The sequence below is a fragment of the Typopeltis vanoorti genome, chromosome 25 (assembly GCF_054136105.1).
Source record: "Typopeltis vanoorti isolate ZY-2024b chromosome 25, IOZ_Tvanoo_1.0, whole genome shotgun sequence".
Lineage (NCBI taxonomy): Eukaryota > Metazoa > Arthropoda > Arachnida > Uropygi > Thelyphonidae > Typopeltis > Typopeltis vanoorti.
This window is the reverse complement of record NC_143573.1, coordinates 23,973,564-23,990,294: the sequence shown is the minus strand read 5'-3', so window position 1 is coordinate 23,990,294 and position 16,731 is coordinate 23,973,564. Positions and strand designations below refer to the sequence as shown.

Here is a 16,731-nt window from a genome sequence, read left to right as displayed (position 1 = left end):
CATTATGGTATACTAAAGCAAGTGATGTGGTCATTAGCTTCTATATGTGAGTTTCCCAGTCCTGAAATTATTTCAGGTGCAGACTTTGTGTGTGTGTGCTTACACTTGAATAAAGGATTAAACCAAGAATATAATTTCTTGGCATCTTTAATGTATAATGCCTGTTAGATAATTGAAGATGGTGCTATACTAGAAGTCATTTGACACAGTAACCCATTCAAGAATCAGTTAATGATGGTTGGTTCATTTGAATGTTTGATAATTGAGAGAGTATAGTATTTTATGATAAAGTTAATATTACTAAACTCTTGTCAGTATTCTTCCTCCAAATTATTATTATTATTATTATTATGTGACCCCTCCAGGGAGTCCAAAGACTCATCGAGGGAGAGTGTGCCAACAACATCGAACGATTGATCCCTTTCCAACTACTAACCATGCTCAAACTTAGCTTTTTGTGAGCCATTAAGCAGAGGCTCTACCAATTGCCCAACCTTTGCTGGCTAATTAGAAGTAGTAAATTACAGACCAGTTAGTATCTCACCCTGGTGGATAAGGATATGATGTTCTATGGTAGACATTGTGGCTTTGTAAAAGTTAGGTTTTGCTTTAGTAATCTATTTGCATTTTATAATAAAGTGACAGTGAAACTGTATAAAAGAAATGGCGATACCATGATACTTGTACATCTGGAGTTTGCAAAGGCATTTAACATCATTTACTGCAGGAAAAACTTTTACATAAGTTGAGTAAATGGGAATGCATATGAAGCTGGTGGCATGGGTGGTGGGGAGCTGACAGACATCAGAGAGTAGTATCAGGCAACCAGAAAAGCTTGTACAATTTTTCATAATAAAAATTAAACAACTGCAGAAATTTTCATAAAATTTTTTATTCATTAAAATAAGAACCTTCACAATCTATAACTCTTTCTTAATGAGATACAAGTTTGTAAATTCCACTTTTAGAAAAAGTTTTGTCTTTAGAAGTAATAAACCTAGCAACTGCCATTTCAATCTGTTTTATTGCGCAACTGTCTATTGTGCATGTGATTATCTAGTGCCAAAAAAAGGTGATAATCACTTGGAGAAATGTCAGGAGAATATGGAGGATGAGGAAGTATCTTTCATCCTAAAACACAAATCTTCTCACGGGTAAGTTTTGCAATATGAAGTTTTGTGTTGTCCTGTAAAGAATAGCGCTTTATTCTGATTAACTAGTCCTGGCTGTTTCTGTAGTAACGCATCTGCACATGCTTGAGTGGCATCAGATAGATCTCTGCCATAGTTGTTTGGCCTGCAGCATCAAACTCGCTGTCTGCAATGCCAGCTCCAGTCCACCACACACAAAGCATAGTCTTTTGTAGATGAAGTGTGCGGTACTGGATCGTTTGGTGACAACCAATGATAAATTTGCTTCCTTTTAGCATAAGATCCATTTTTTATTGTAAGTGAGCACATAATCCAAAAACAGTTAGTTTTTATAATGTGAAAGAAGTGAAGAACAAATTAATAGTCTTTGAAGTTTATATTATCTGATAATGCATGTGGAACCCACTTGCTTAGCTTACATGATTTTCCCAGTTGATGCAAGTGTAAATGATATGTTTTACCACTTACATTAAACATTTGTGACAGTTCTTGACATTTTAATCTTCAATTATTTTCAACAACTTCATTAGTCATAATTCTTCATTATGACTAATGAAGGGTTTTCCTGAACATGGTGCATCTTCAAGTGATTCATCACTAGAAACAAATTTTTTAAACCATTTCTGCACAGTACATTCTGCTATCACATCTTTTCCAAATGCCACACGTATCTTATGGGATGCTTCTGAAGTCTTCAAACTGAGTTTAAATTTGAAAAGCAAACAAGCCTGAATTGCACTAGGTTCAACTGACATTTTAAAAGGGTTCAAAGTTGCAGAAAAAGAGTACACACAAAGTTAGAGTGCATTGATTGACTGACTTGTATCTGTGCCTTATGACACATACAAAAAATTGCACTCTGCAAACCACTACAAAATGAAGCAAGTCATTGCAGCTAACTCTACTAAAAATCGCAAGGACTTTTTTTTGGTTACCTGATATGTAATAATTATTTAATATTAATAATTATTACCAGTTTAATGCAGCAAAATGTAAGGTCTTGAGGTTTGGGAAACATCGATGGGATGCTGCATACTCTATGGGAGGAGTTATACTGGAGGAAGTAGGGGAGACAAGAGATCTGGGGTTGATGATTGATAGAAACCTGAAATTTAGGGGACATATTGCAAAGGTGGTGAAGATAACACAGAGGATTGCTGCAATTATGAGAAGGACACTGACCTGCAGAGATAAAAGGGTTATCATTCCGTTGTATAAGTCTCTGATTAGACCACACTCAGACTATTGTTTTCAGATTTGGTCCCCAGGATTTAAAGGGGATAAATTAACTGTGGAAAGGGTACAAAGATGGATGACAAAGATGGTTTCAGGACTGTACAATTTTGGTTATGAGGATCAGCTGAGGGAATGTGGACCGCAGAGTTTGGTGGATAGAAGAAGGAGAGGTGATATGATTGAGACTTTTAAACTGTTGAGAGGTGGTTACAGGGTTGACACTGGGGAATTCTTTCGCTTGGTTGAACAGTGGGAAGGAGTGATGACAAGAGGCCATCCCTGGAAGTTACAAAAGGAAACTGTGAGCAAGAGGGTGAGGAGTGGTTTCTTTGCATGGAGGGTGGTTGATCTGTGGAATGCATTGCCTGATGGAGTGGTGAGAGCGAGAACGGTCAATAAGTTTAAGGAGTGGTATGATAGACTGTGTTTCTTAGAGGGGACCTCCCCTCGATGAGTCTTGACAGACTGTGTCCTTAGGAAGGACCTCCCACGATGAGTCTTTTGACTCCATGGAGTCCTGAATAATAATAATAATAATATATATATAGTGGGATAGAATCAAGATGAATGAGGTTTACTAGTGGAGTGAGTACCTCAGAACTTTGTACTAGGACTACTGCTCTTTAATTTGTATATTAATGATGTAGGGGTATGATATAAGGGGAGTATTCCATTGTTTGCTGTTGATGCTGATGACTAAGTTGAGAAGGGTGAATTGAAGAGATTAGGAGGAGAAAGAGTAGGTGTGAGAGAGCAAATGGGAGAGAGGAGAAGAGAGGAAATTGGAGATAGTCATGAGAGCGTGTGAGCATGGGATAGAGTAATGAGGGAAAGTGAGAGAGAGAGATCAGATGCAGAAAAGGTCAGGAATGTCAGTGAGAGAAGAATGAATCTGTTTGAAGTATCATGTATAGAGATTCAGAGGAGTGCTTGCCAGGTGTAATGATAGTGTGGCAATTAAGCAAGGTGAGAATGTAGATACCATAGTAATGGTGGGTATGAATGACCTGATAGGTAGGTGGGCATCTCTCAGCATCCTAGGATGTAAACTGGGATCTTGAAGTATTCTTCTTCTTTCCCAGATTCCATCAGGAACATCGGGAGTCTGTAAATGCTTTCCATCGGTTACTTATCTTTGCCATTGGTCTTAGTTCAGCAAAACTCTTTTTCTCACATTCTATTCAAGTCGATCTCTGCTACGTATTTTTAGGACAGCCATGCTTTTTCTTTCCTTGTAGATTCCATTCCAGGGTTGCGTGACAGATTTCGTGATCTTTCCTAAGTGGATATGTCCAATACATCTAAATTTTCGTTTTCTGATTTCAAGGTTGACTTTTTGCTGATTTGTTCTTTTTTCCAGAGGCCTTCGTTAGTAATAATTTGTGGATACCAAATTCGAAGTATGCTCCACAGACATTGGTTTATTAATGCTTGTAGTTTTCTTTGTATTTCCTTTGAAACCACCCATGTTTTATATCCATATAAAAGAACTGATTTAATACATGCATTATTTTTAATTTTTATCTGTGTGAATATTTTTTCATTTTCCATACTCTACTAAGTTTAGCATATGCACTTGTTGCCTTTTGAATTCCCTTATGTCAACATCTCTGGTGTTCCTCCATCTGCAGATAAAACACTGCCGAGATATGCAAAATGTGAAACAGTTTTTGATTTTTCCATTTTGAATTGTACTTGGTGCCTTGTTCTCATTTCTTTTGTTTTGTTTGTATTTATTTTCAAACTGACTTTCAGTGATTCTTCTTGTAATATGGTTAGTTTGTTTTGGGTATCTGCATGTCTGTGAGCAATTAGACATACGTTATCTGCATAGTCTAGATCACTCAAAGTTTTATTTATTTTCCATGATATTCCTTTGGCATGTTTCATTGCTATCTGTTCTAGAACTTGAATCTTGAAGTATTAGTGCTTCCCAAAAGATCACTATGCTCCAGCACAGTAAATTTAGAAGAGAAAGACTATTATTGGAATCTGTAATGGCTTTCAGAAATCTGCATAATTTAAATAAATATGTTGAATAAAACTTCCCAAAATATGGGAAACACTAATACTTAGAGATTCCAGTTTACATCCTAGGCTGCCAACAGGTGCCTACAGAGGGCACCCCACCTAGTTAGGAGTCTAGACTTTCGTCCATGTGTTTTCCTTAGTTTTTTTTTTTTTTTGGTTTCCTTTGTGTGTGTTTTGCAACTCTTATATTGTACTCCTGGTATCTCAGTGACAGACGAAATATTGGAAGAATTAAATAATATTTGAATCCTTTCTCAGTGCTGTTTCACTTCATTAAACTTTTGACATGAGTTTCTCTCAGCACTAAAACCTTAACACACAGAATAATTTCAGTTTGCTCAACATTCAAGTAATCCTTTGAGCTGTTTTGTTAATTTTTGCAGCATGCCCAACTTGAACTGTTTTCTCCTTCATACATGAATCTGAGGTATCTGTCAGCCACACACTATCCATGTTGCTAGCTTCATATCTATTCCTATTTTCTTCAACTCATATAATAGTTTTTCATGCAATATTCTTTGAAATATGTCTTTGCAGAATCCAGTAGTGTGATATAGCATTTCCTTATTCAACTATCACTATTGCAACAGACTACAGACACTTTATAAGACCAGAGCTAATTACCCAAGTAGTCATCATGACAGGAAACATTGACAAACAAATTACATGAAATTAAGCCTGAAGTATTGGCATTCTACCTAACATAGAGAAGAGAGGGAAGTAGTTCTTGTTATAGGTTTGTCTCTGCATTGGTCACAGTCACCTTACACATTCTTATCTACTGAGGGCTGATAACCTACCTGTGTGTGAAAAATGCAACACACGTCTTACTATATGTCATATTCTGGTGGAGTGCCAGCACATTACACAAGAGAGGAATGAAATTTTTACCTATTTAGCATAGCCATATACACTTGGGCAGATGTTATCAGATTCAGACAAATTGCATGATGTTTTTAAACCTTTTACAAAGAATTTGTACAAACACATTTGACTGTAATTTTATTTATATGTAAATACTGCATTGCTTAACGTAATTTTTGTACATACATATTATTTACTAATCTTGTCTGCTGCTTAGCCTTTGCTATGGCACACTATGAACTTGCTGTTCTTGCATCAACTAATCAACCAACCAACATAGGACCTATCTTTTACTTAGTTGTGCTGCTCACCAGAGAGATTCATGTTCCTACTCACCCATTCCTGAATTCTATCTTTAAACTTTTCCTGTAAAATGAACACTAAAAGAAAGAATTTAAACTTTTCCCATACCTTAACCACCATGGCTGGAATTCTTAATTATTATGAAAAATCTATCCTTTTTTGATCATGTACTCCAAACTTGTCATGGAAGTGGTTGAAAGGCATCTTCGGTCCTTATCGAGAAAATTCAAAGAAGCCTGTGAGATGCCTGTCCATCATTCCAATCTGAATGAGAATTGATGGCTTAACAGTTCCATGAACTGTTCAGCCATCAACCAGCTGAAGAACATGTTAGTAGAACTACAAAAAATCCCCCCACCATGTGCGTGTGTGCGCGCACACACACACACAGGAGGAGGAAAAGAAATCAGTTTTAACTAATGGTTGATGGACAGTAAACATAATCTTAAAATAACAGAACTGTAGCGAATTAAGTTGAAAGTTTATTTTTCACTTGGTTAGGCTATAATAAATTTAGTTTAATCCGTTATCCAAGTGAGAGCAAACAAAGTTTGCGCCCTGAAAATATCTTCAGGACTGAATATGGTGTTGTACTATCTTACCTGGGTAAGTAGTACAACACCAGGCAACTCGTAGCAAAGGATACTGGGATAGGAGTTTTGGTAGCTTGCTCCACCTTTGCTACAAGTTGCCTGGTGTTGTACTACTTATCCAGGTAAGAAAGTACAACACCATATTCAGTCCTGAAGATATTTTCAGGTGCAAACTTTGTTTGCTCTCACTTGGATAAAGGATTAAACTAAATTTATTATTGTAGCGAATTAAACCAGCCAGTAGCATTTGACCTACTTCCACTTATTTAATTTTTGTTCTTCCTGTTTCATTCCCTCACCAGTGATTATGCTAAGATCAGCAGCTGACCAGAGCAGTTATACATTAGTTTAATAAGGTGTATTGTGATGTAGCTTGCATCCTACTGTGTGTGTGTGTATCAGTTATATTGACTCAGTGAGTAGATATGTTCATGTTTTTTTGACTGACTGAAACTGAGAAACAGACAAGTTAATTTAATGAAGCACACAACATGTTTCGTCAAAATTGTCTTCTTTAGGTGTGGGAACATTTAAAGCAAATGAAAAAAAACCGATAAAAACACTGTGCCATTATAATAACAGACTTGTAACTGAAGTTAAGTTTGAATTGTCGTTATAGTCCGTTCTGTAGTTCTATTGTTATTCATATGCAAGCATGTGAGTTCGCGCGTTCGGCAGCATCTAATGGGAAAACTATGCGAGTCAGGTAGACTATAACTAAGATTGCTGTTGATGTGAGAAGAGTCTAAGATAATTTCTTTGGATTCAATTATGTGACTTTCCACTTCATCATGACAAACATAAATGTTGCATTTCAATCTATTTCATGTTGGTGGCCTTCATTGTTTGTGTTCACTTAGAATAAGACGTGACTTGAGAGTGCACTTGCTCTGATTCTATTGTATGAAATGTCTTTCTGGTGCTCCTCTAGCCGTAGGAGGATTGACTTCTCAGTCTGGCCATAGTATGGTCTCCCACAATCGCATATTATTTTATATACATCGGGGAACTGAAGATGATTATGAGCTTGTTTACATAACGTTTATATTTGTCACGATAAAGTGGAACGTTGCTTAATTGAATCCAAAGAAATTATCTTAGACTCTTTTCACATCAACAGCAACCTTAGTTATAGTCTACCTGACTCGCATAGTTCTGCCATTAGATACTGGCATACGTGTGAACTCACACGCTCGCATATGAACAACAATAGAACTACAGCATGCACTATAACTACAATTCAAACTTAACTTCAGTTTACGTCTGTTATTATAATGACACAGTGTTTTTATGGTTTTTTCATTTGCTTTAAGTGTTCCCACACCTAAAGAAGACAATTTTAACAAAACATGTTGTGTGCTACATTAAATTAACTTGTTTGTTTCTCGGTTTCAGTCAGTAAAAAAACATGAACATGTATATGTTGATGATGAACTTAATATAAAGGGTAAAACGCTAAGTATTTTTATCTTACATTAAAGTAAAGCAATTGCTTTAACATGGGAGTCGGAGTTCATAATTCTTCAAGATGAATGCTCGCCCCTTAATCCTGGAAGAAGGCATTTTAAATAATATGATTATTCCATTCTATTCTATTTCTAAGCTATTCATAATACTATTTAGCCTCAAGAAGTTTAGCTGCATTATTTTCATTCTTTGGTTGCCATTTTGAATGCATTATTATTGCCTAATGGCAATGAAATTTACATTAATGATTGGTAATAGTTTTCCAATCATTAATGACAATTTCTATTTTTGAATACTTGTCATTAATTCATTTGTATAACTTGCATCATATTTCAGTTGTATTTTTAAATTTTCATTTTACTTTCTTTTTTATAGAACAGAATTAGTAGATGAAGTTGCATGTGCTTATGCTCAGGTAAATGTTATGTTTTAAAATATCAATAGAATAGTAATGGAATTGTGTGCAGAGAAATAAAATTTACTCTATGATATTCTTACAGAAATGAGTGTGAAAAAATAGTTACTTATGAAGTTTTAAATTAAATAACTTGGTTAAATATTGAAAAGAAGCTTAAAAGTCTAATGAATAATAACATAGAAGTCATTCTATATGAAATTAAAAAAATCTACCATCGAAACACGTGAAATTCATTTTTGTAGTTAAGTGATTGAGAGCAGCGTAAATGTGGCATGTGGAGAAATCAGAAATGTGCATATTTTAAAAAACTGAGGATCATGGTTTATTTGAAATAATGTTTAACTAGTTTTTTGCTTTAACTTTTTTTTTATAGTATTTACGTAGGATATAGTACAACCTGTTATCATCAGAGTAAGAATTAAGTTGATACCATGGTGTCCTGTAAGATTGGATATAAGTTAGTTCAGTAGGCATTGGACTCAGGGTGGTCTTCCAAATATTGGTTGAATTAATGCAGCTATATCACATACCTGTTAAAGTTTGAGGAATGCTTCATTGCTGATACCGACTACAAAAATGGTCTTTGAAATTTGAAATGAGGTTCCATGGTTTTCTTCCCATGTGAAGATATATATAGTGCATGGCCTACTAATCCTGACATTTTTTTAATATCAGATGGAATGAAAGAGGAGAAAAAGAAGTTTGATAAGTTTGCAGCTGGATGGTAATATGTTGATTGGTGGCTGCTGTTATTACAATGATGAAAGAAAATGAGATGGAATGCTGGTGGCCAGTTCTTAGAATATTATCAATGAAGAAACAACTATAGAAGATACTAAACGTTTGAGAAAGTGATTGGAGTGAAGAATGTTCAAAATGAGGAAGATGAATTTCCATTCATCTTCCTCATTTTTCATATTTGAATGATCTATTTTCATTAAAGCTACGAATAGGATTTGAAGTCACTGAGAGAAGAGCATAATGTACAGGAGAAGGTAGTGGGTGAGAGTGCATAGCACTAGTTATTTCTGAATTGGTGGAGAAATTTGATTAGAGAATACTATCGTCCATTGCATATAGTGAGTGGCCACAGAGGAAGCTGGTGATCTATTTACGAAGGATAGAAAGTAGGTCATAGAATGGTAGTTTGCTAAGCAGGGCTCTATGCCAGACTTGATTGCATGCCCTAAACATGTCAAGAGTAACTACATGAGTTTCTCCAAACCTTTCCATATCTTGTGTCCAAAGGTGGGTGGTGAAACGTTATAAGATCATCTGTAGATTTACAGTGGACAAATCCATATTGTTGGTTACTGATTAGCAAGTGGGTCTTGGGTGAAGAAGTTGCCTATTGATGAGATTCTCTGTGGTTTTCGAGAGAATTGAAGTAAAAGCAATTCGGTGGTGGTGGTTTGTTAGTTGACTTTTGAAATGGTCATTATTATTATTCAAGCCACCATGGAGTCAAAAGACTCATCGTGGGAGGTCCTTCCTGGGAAACAGTCTATCATACCACTCTTTGAACTCATTGACTGCTCTTGCTCTCGCCATTCTATCAGGCAGTGCATTCCACAGTTCAACCATCCTCCATGCAAAGAAACCCCTCCTCACCTTCTTGCTCATAGCTTCCTTTCATAACTTCCAGAGATGGCCCCTTGTCCTCACTCCTTCCTGCTATTCCACCAAGCGAAATTACTCTCCAGTGTCAACCCTGTAACTATCTCTCAACAGTTTAAAAGTCTCGTTCATATCACCTATCCTTCTTCTGTCTACCAAACTCTGCAGTCCACATTCCCTCAACCGATCCTTATAACAAACATCATGAAGTCCTGAAACCATCTTTGTTATCCGTCTCTGTACCTTTCTACAGTTAATTTACCCCCTTCAAATTTTGGGGACCAAATTTGAGAACAATAGTATAAGTGCGGTCTGATCAGGGTCTTATACAGTGGAACAATAACTCTTTTCTCTCTGCAGGTCAGCATCCTTCTTAGTATTGCAGCAATCCTTTAGTTATCTTCGACAACTTTGCAATATGCTCCCCGAATTTCAGGTTTCTCTCAATCATCACCCCCAGATCTCTGGTTTCCCCTACTTCATCCAGTACAGCTCTTCCAATAGAATATGCAACCTCCCATCGATGTATCTCAAACTTCATGCCTTTACATTTTGCTGCATTAAACCGATACTCCCATTCATTTGCCCATCTGTCTAGTTCATTCAAATCCTCTTGCAGGACTCCCACATTTGCTCTATTACTTATAACCCTTCCCAGCTTCACTTTCATCTGCAAACAACTGAATATCACCTTGCAATCCACTGACAATGTCATTAATATAAAGGTTAAACAATACAGATCCCAGTACTTAGCCCTGTGAGACCCCACTTTTAACCTTCTGCCTCCTTGATATTGCCCCACCATACACAACTCTCTGATTCCTATCAGACAGCCAATCTTGAATCCAGTTGACTAACCCGACATCTAAACCCATGCGCTGCAACTTAAATATCAGCTTATCATGGGGCACCCTGTCAAATGGCTTTTTAAAATCCAAAAAAATGGCAGTATATGCCTTCCCCCCTCATCAACTGCTCTGGTCACTTTATTATAAAAGGTAGTCATATCACTAATGCAAGAGTGCTCCCTTAACAAATCCATGTTGGAATGTTGGCTTGTTTCCATTCCTACATTCAGTCCATTCTACAGAAACATAAATGTAGGCTTATTTCCATGCTATAGAGATGCTAGTTGAGTAGGAAAGATTGAACAAGTGATATAGGATCGTGTGTTATTTCTGAGGTTTTTAATGGCATTTGTAATGTAGTAGAAATTAATTAAACAATCACATGTGTACTACAATAAAATATTTATTTTACAAATATAGATTATTAAACATGCATATTGACAATATGCATGTTTAATAACATACAGAATAATTTTTATTATTGCAAATATTTTTGGCCAGAAATTAATAGGCCATCATCAGTGTAATCACAAGGTGAAGCTAAAACTAAGAACATTAATTCTATTTACAGACCTGTGCCACATGCCGGAATGTTACCATATGGGCAGATACAAAATAAAACGAGATTACAATTAAAGTTAAAATGATTTGAACTACAAAGATTAATAAAATTTATTTAAATAATTGCATGACTTAGCATTATATTTAAGAAAAAGAAAAATGAGGAGGGGGTGGTACTATTGCTTGTCATCGCCATTTATGATGAGACTGCCAGATCTTTGCAGTGGATAGGCAGTTATTCCGATTTAAATTTGGATGGGGTAGAAGTGTTGCTGTGGCACTCCTTTAAACAGCTGCTCAAACCTAAACTGGGACCAATGTAAAAAGTGAGTATTGGACCCGAAGATATTGTGGTCAGTGCCCACTCCATGCTGAGCAAGGCCAGTTTTTTCAGGTTTATTGTTGTTGATATAAAAGATGTTCATCATTTTTTGACTGAACATCCTGTTTATCCAAAGTATGAGTGGAGACACTTACTGAAACTAAAAATAAGCACTTTTTTAGTTTATTGAAAATAAAAGTCAACATTTCCATAATAACTAATTTTAAAAACACAATACAACATTGCTATATATATATTTGCATTTCAAAAAAAATGTATAAAAATAAATCAGTTCAAATTTAAATAAAAAAAAAATCAATAACTAAAAGTTTTTTTTTTTCTAGCTTTGGTTTTAGCAAATATATCTATAACGTCATCGTAATTAATCGAGTCCATTATATCTGATTCAATGCATAATAATGACAGGTCACTTGTTTTATTTTGTTGCAAGTTGCTTCTTAAATAATTTTTTATTTGTTTCGTCACTGAAAATGAGTACGTTCAGCACTTGCATTTGAAATAGACATCGTCAAAAATATTTTTAAAATTGTTTTTACCTTCGGAAAAGTAGACCTTAACCCATTGTTTATAAATTTGTACATATTTTTAATTGAAGAATTTTCTTCTTTTATCATTACTAAAAATTGCTTAACTTCATTTGTAAATTTTTCTGGATGAATATCAGTCCCATAAGTTTGTAAAATTTTATTAATACTAGTCTTGTACTTGTCTTGATCTATATCTTTCTTCAAAAAAAAAGTCAAACATATCTAATATGCCGAAATAGCTTTTTGTTCTTTCATTAATTTCCAAAATATAGTTTATCGCAAACATAAGTGTTTTAAAATGTGGCCCCCATAGAGAGTGAGGCTCCCAGCTTGCGCTTCATGTGCCTAATGGTAAATGCAGCCCTGATGGATGGTAACCAGGAGGCGATTTTGTAAAAAAAGAATATAGGGACTAAACTGTATGTTTTCAGGACCTTTACAATCATCTCTAAGATGCTTGTGATGTATGGGATAGGGACATGTTGCACATGTTCAGGGTTCTTGGGGTTTGTCTTGTATGTGTCCAGGATGCATTTAAACTTCTGTAGCACCATACCACCATTCTGTAGTATGTTGCAATGGATGGTGTTCAGTTCTTGTTGGAAGGCTTGGGAATGGGAGCCAGATATACATGTGTTCTATTGAGCAAGGATTTCAAGATGCTTATTTTTGAGGTGGATGATGGGCTGAATCGTGTTGTATGTAGCGGTCTGTGAAGTTTTCAGTCAGAAACCTTCGACTGCCAGAAGTATACTGGTAAATAAGGACTTTCAGTAAGGACTGGTAAATATGAAACCTTCAGTCAAGAAGTATACTGTTAAATGAGGACTAGTTGTCTGACAGATGTCTGAAGGTTGTTTTTTATTTTTGTCAGAAATTGTGATGAAATTTTCACAGTGGCTAGTGTGCAGACTGGATGGGAACTTAAAAGACAAGCTAGGAATTCAATTAGGTATAGGTGAAGGCATCTATGCAGTTAACTATGGGAATAAGTGGGGAACTCCTTTATAGATTTTTGGGAGGCCATAGGAACCGGATTTTTCTAAAATGGGTCTTCAGTTTTATGGTGTCTTCATCTCAACTGATCACTTTGCTGAGTAAGGAATTAAGTTAGTTGATTTGGCTATTGGTAGGGCTCTGAGTATTTCCTTGTAAGTGCTTTGATTTTGTAATGGAAGGTAAATTTTTCTGCTGTACTTAGTAGTGTCCATGATTCAGAAGCATTTCTACTGACTTTCTTGATCGACAGCCTACATTCAAGCATCAACTTTACCATTAAAAAAAGAAAAGTACAGAAAACGAGCCTTCTCGGACATTGTCCTTTTTCATATTCCATCTAGAATACTTGCATCTGTTCACCATAAACCTAGCTTCACAGGCTGCTACGTTCCAAAAGATTCATCCCATCATCTGTCTCAAAACTGCTCCATTTCTCAAGCCCCAAGAACTGAACATCATCCATTGCATGATACTACTGGTATCATGCAATGGATGAAGGAGGATCCCCCCTCCCCTCCCTTCCAAGAAAGTTTAAATTTATCCTAGATACATACAAGCCTAACCCCAAGAACCTTGAACCTGTACAGCGAATCCCTAATCCCTATCCCATACGTTGCAAGCATTTAGAGCATTGTGAAGATCCTGAAAACATCAACAAAATCAACAAAATCTCCTGGTTACTATCCATGAAAGATAAACACCTCTTCCCTTTGTGGTTACCAAGTTCAGTGCGGGTCTGCTCACTCGTACACAGTGTGCCTGTTAAGTAATGAGGCAACAATTATATTAAAACAAAGAACTATATTTGGACCTGTCAATTACACAGATTAAAAATAATCTCCAACTCCACACAATGTTTACATCTATTGTATGGGTGTTCGAAGGCATAGTGGAAGTCCTGAATGGAAACCTCTTTCAGTCTCTAGGTCACACTGCATTGGATGTCCTCAGTCTTGCTGAAGTGCTCCCCTTTCAAGGCACATTTCGTCTTTGTAAAGAGGAAAGAGTCTGCAGGAGCCAAATCTGCCAAATGGGGGGGGTTCGATCACACAGATTGACTTCGAAGCCAGAAACTGCTTCATAGTAAGCACACAGTGTGTGGGCACATTGGCATGCATTAGAAACCAATTGTTGTTGGTAGATGTACAGACATTGCATTGCTTCCTAATAATACTGACTGTTCACTGTGGTGCCCTCAGGAACCAGTTTCAGTGTGGATAATTCCAGCAGCATTGAAAAAAAAATAAAATAAAATCATTGTCTTGACATTTGATTTTTGCAACCTGACTTTCTTCCTAGGAAGATGTTCCATGGCATTTCATGCACTGGCACTTCATTTCCGGTGTTTTCATTTCTAAGAAGTGAAAACACAACTTTCATCACGGTGACAATTCTTTGCAACAATCATGATCTTGATCCACTGCATGGATGAAATTTTGACAACATGCAACCTGGTGATATCTCCGTTCATGTGTTAACATGTGTGGTACAAACCTCGAACAAATCTTCCTTTTGTGCAAATCGCTTTCTAAGATTAATCTGCTCATTTTCTTATCGACACCATGCTGTATAGCGAGTAGCCTAGTGGTTATTCGCCTCTCATAGGGCAACAATTTCCCTAGCTTTCACCACATTTTCATTTGACCCATGCAGAAATGGCTGCCCACAGTGTGGTTCATCCTCCTGAGACTCCCTCCCCTCTTTAAATGTTTGAAAACCAGCAGAACACTGCTCAGACAGTTGCTGGCATAAACTTTAGGCCTTGGTACATTTCTGTAGCACTTTTTCCAAATTTACAGTAAAATTTTATCGCAGTCCTTTGCTCCATGATGCAACTTCTGACAAACTCCACTCACATACTCTTACTTAAATGGTTGCCACACAAAAATTGCTGCATCACCCAACTTGAAAGTTGCACTTGTGATTACAACACATTCTATCAGTTAAAACTATAAACAAACACGTTTCTTACTTTTATTCCAAAACATCTATCCTATATCAACAATAAACCTGAAAAATCTGGCCTTGCTCAGCATGGAGTGTAGTGTAGTGTACTCTAATCACAATATCTTCTGGTCTAATAACTCGGCTTTTAGATTGGTGATAGTTTAAGTTTGAGCAGTTATTTAAAGAGTGCCAAAACACTTCTACACTGCCCAAATTTAAATTAGAATGACTGCCTATCTATTACTAAGATTTGGGAGAGTTTCATTCATAAATGGCAATGGCAAGCAAGAGTGTGCTCCTTCTCACCTTCTTCTTCTCTCTCTCTCTCTTTTTTTTTTTTTTTTTCATTATGATGCTGTGTCATTTGGTCGTTTTATTTATCTAAATTTTGTTAATTTTTATATTTGAAATCATTTCAAATACATTTCTCTACGACTCTATAATCTCATTTTGTTTTGTATATGTCCATTATGGCAACATTCTGGCACAAATGTCTCAGCTATGTAAATAGATTAATATTATTTGTTTTAGCTTCACCTTATGATTATGCTGATGCACTGATAATGGCCTATTAATTTATTATTATTTCCTGACGCCTCCAAGGAATCCCAAGACTCATCGAGGGAAGACACCTACTCTACAACTCACCATCTCCACCACTTCCATCTGTCTCCATCTACACCAATGCCATCTACTGCCCACCACCACTAGTATTTTTTTGTCTATAAATTGTTTGTGTCCTGAAAGGTTGATTTGTCTGTATGTGGGATGAAAAACCCAAGTTTCTAGGAGGAAAAAACCCTGCTACCTCTATATGAGAAAAAACCCATATAAAAATTCTTCCCACCATGACGAGAATTGAACTTAGACCTTTTCCAATCAAAGGGGTGCAATGTTCTGGCCAAAATATTTGCAATAATAAAAATTGAATTGTTCTTTATTCTTGCAAATGCATGTCTAATAATCTTTAGTTCTAAAGTATTTACTAGTATGTGTGTGTGTGTGTGGGGGGATTTTTTTTCTTTCTGATGAAAGACTAGGAATGCCATGAAAATAGTAAACATAAAGCAAGCTGCACTTAGTAAGTGCAGCTTGCTTTATGTGTGCTACATTTACCAAGACCTAACTGGTTGTGACAGCAGTGGACACAGTGGGTACAAACAGTAGTAATATGAGAGATGAATAGAGAATGGGAATGCAAGAGAGATGGGGGGGGGGAGCTCAGGTGGACAAGAAGACATGGCATAGGGAGAGTGGATGTTGAAAGTGACATTGAATGTGTGTATGAAGATGGAGTATATTATGATGTGGGTGTGGAAGTTGAGACTGAGCAGATGTAAGTGGTAATAAAGGTGATTGGGCAGGTGTGATGGGGAAATCACAACCAACACATGGTTTGGATAGGACTGGCTATAAACCTAAAAATAAACTGCTCTGTTTGTTTACAAATGCTAAAAGTATCAGAAATAAGGGTGATGAAATGATTTCAGTGATTGAGTTTATTCACCCCAAAATCACTGGAATAAGTGAAACTTATTCCACTGATTTTGATTGAATGTTATTCAACTGACATGGTTGAATGAAGATGATATTGTAATGGGAAAATAGAAATGGAAGGATACAGTATTTTTTGTGAGGATAGATATGGCAAGAAGGGGAGGAGGGCTGCTGATGATAGCAGGGGAATTAAGTCCACATCAGGTAGACATGAAAGGGGAGATAGTGGCAATGGTTATGAGGCAGTGTGGTGTAATTGTGGAGGTTGAAAGGAAGACATTTAGTTAGATGTTGTTATAGGTCTAGGAATGTGGAGGGTGGTGATGAAA

The 16,731-nt window shown here is 36.4% G+C and overlaps 1 protein-coding gene across 1 annotated transcript in view; it reads left to right on the top strand.

The window, feature by feature from the left end:
• Abcd3 (ATP binding cassette subfamily D member Pmp70) overlaps positions 1 to 16,731 on the top strand; it is a 602,827-nt gene that overhangs the window by 11,026 nt on the left and 575,070 nt on the right. The window contains exon 2 of the mRNA XM_090414763.1: positions 8,021 to 8,060. Within this exon, the coding sequence (XP_090270889.1) occupies positions 8,021 to 8,060 (40 nt within the window). The remainder of the gene's footprint in view (positions 1 to 8,020; positions 8,061 to 16,731) is intronic.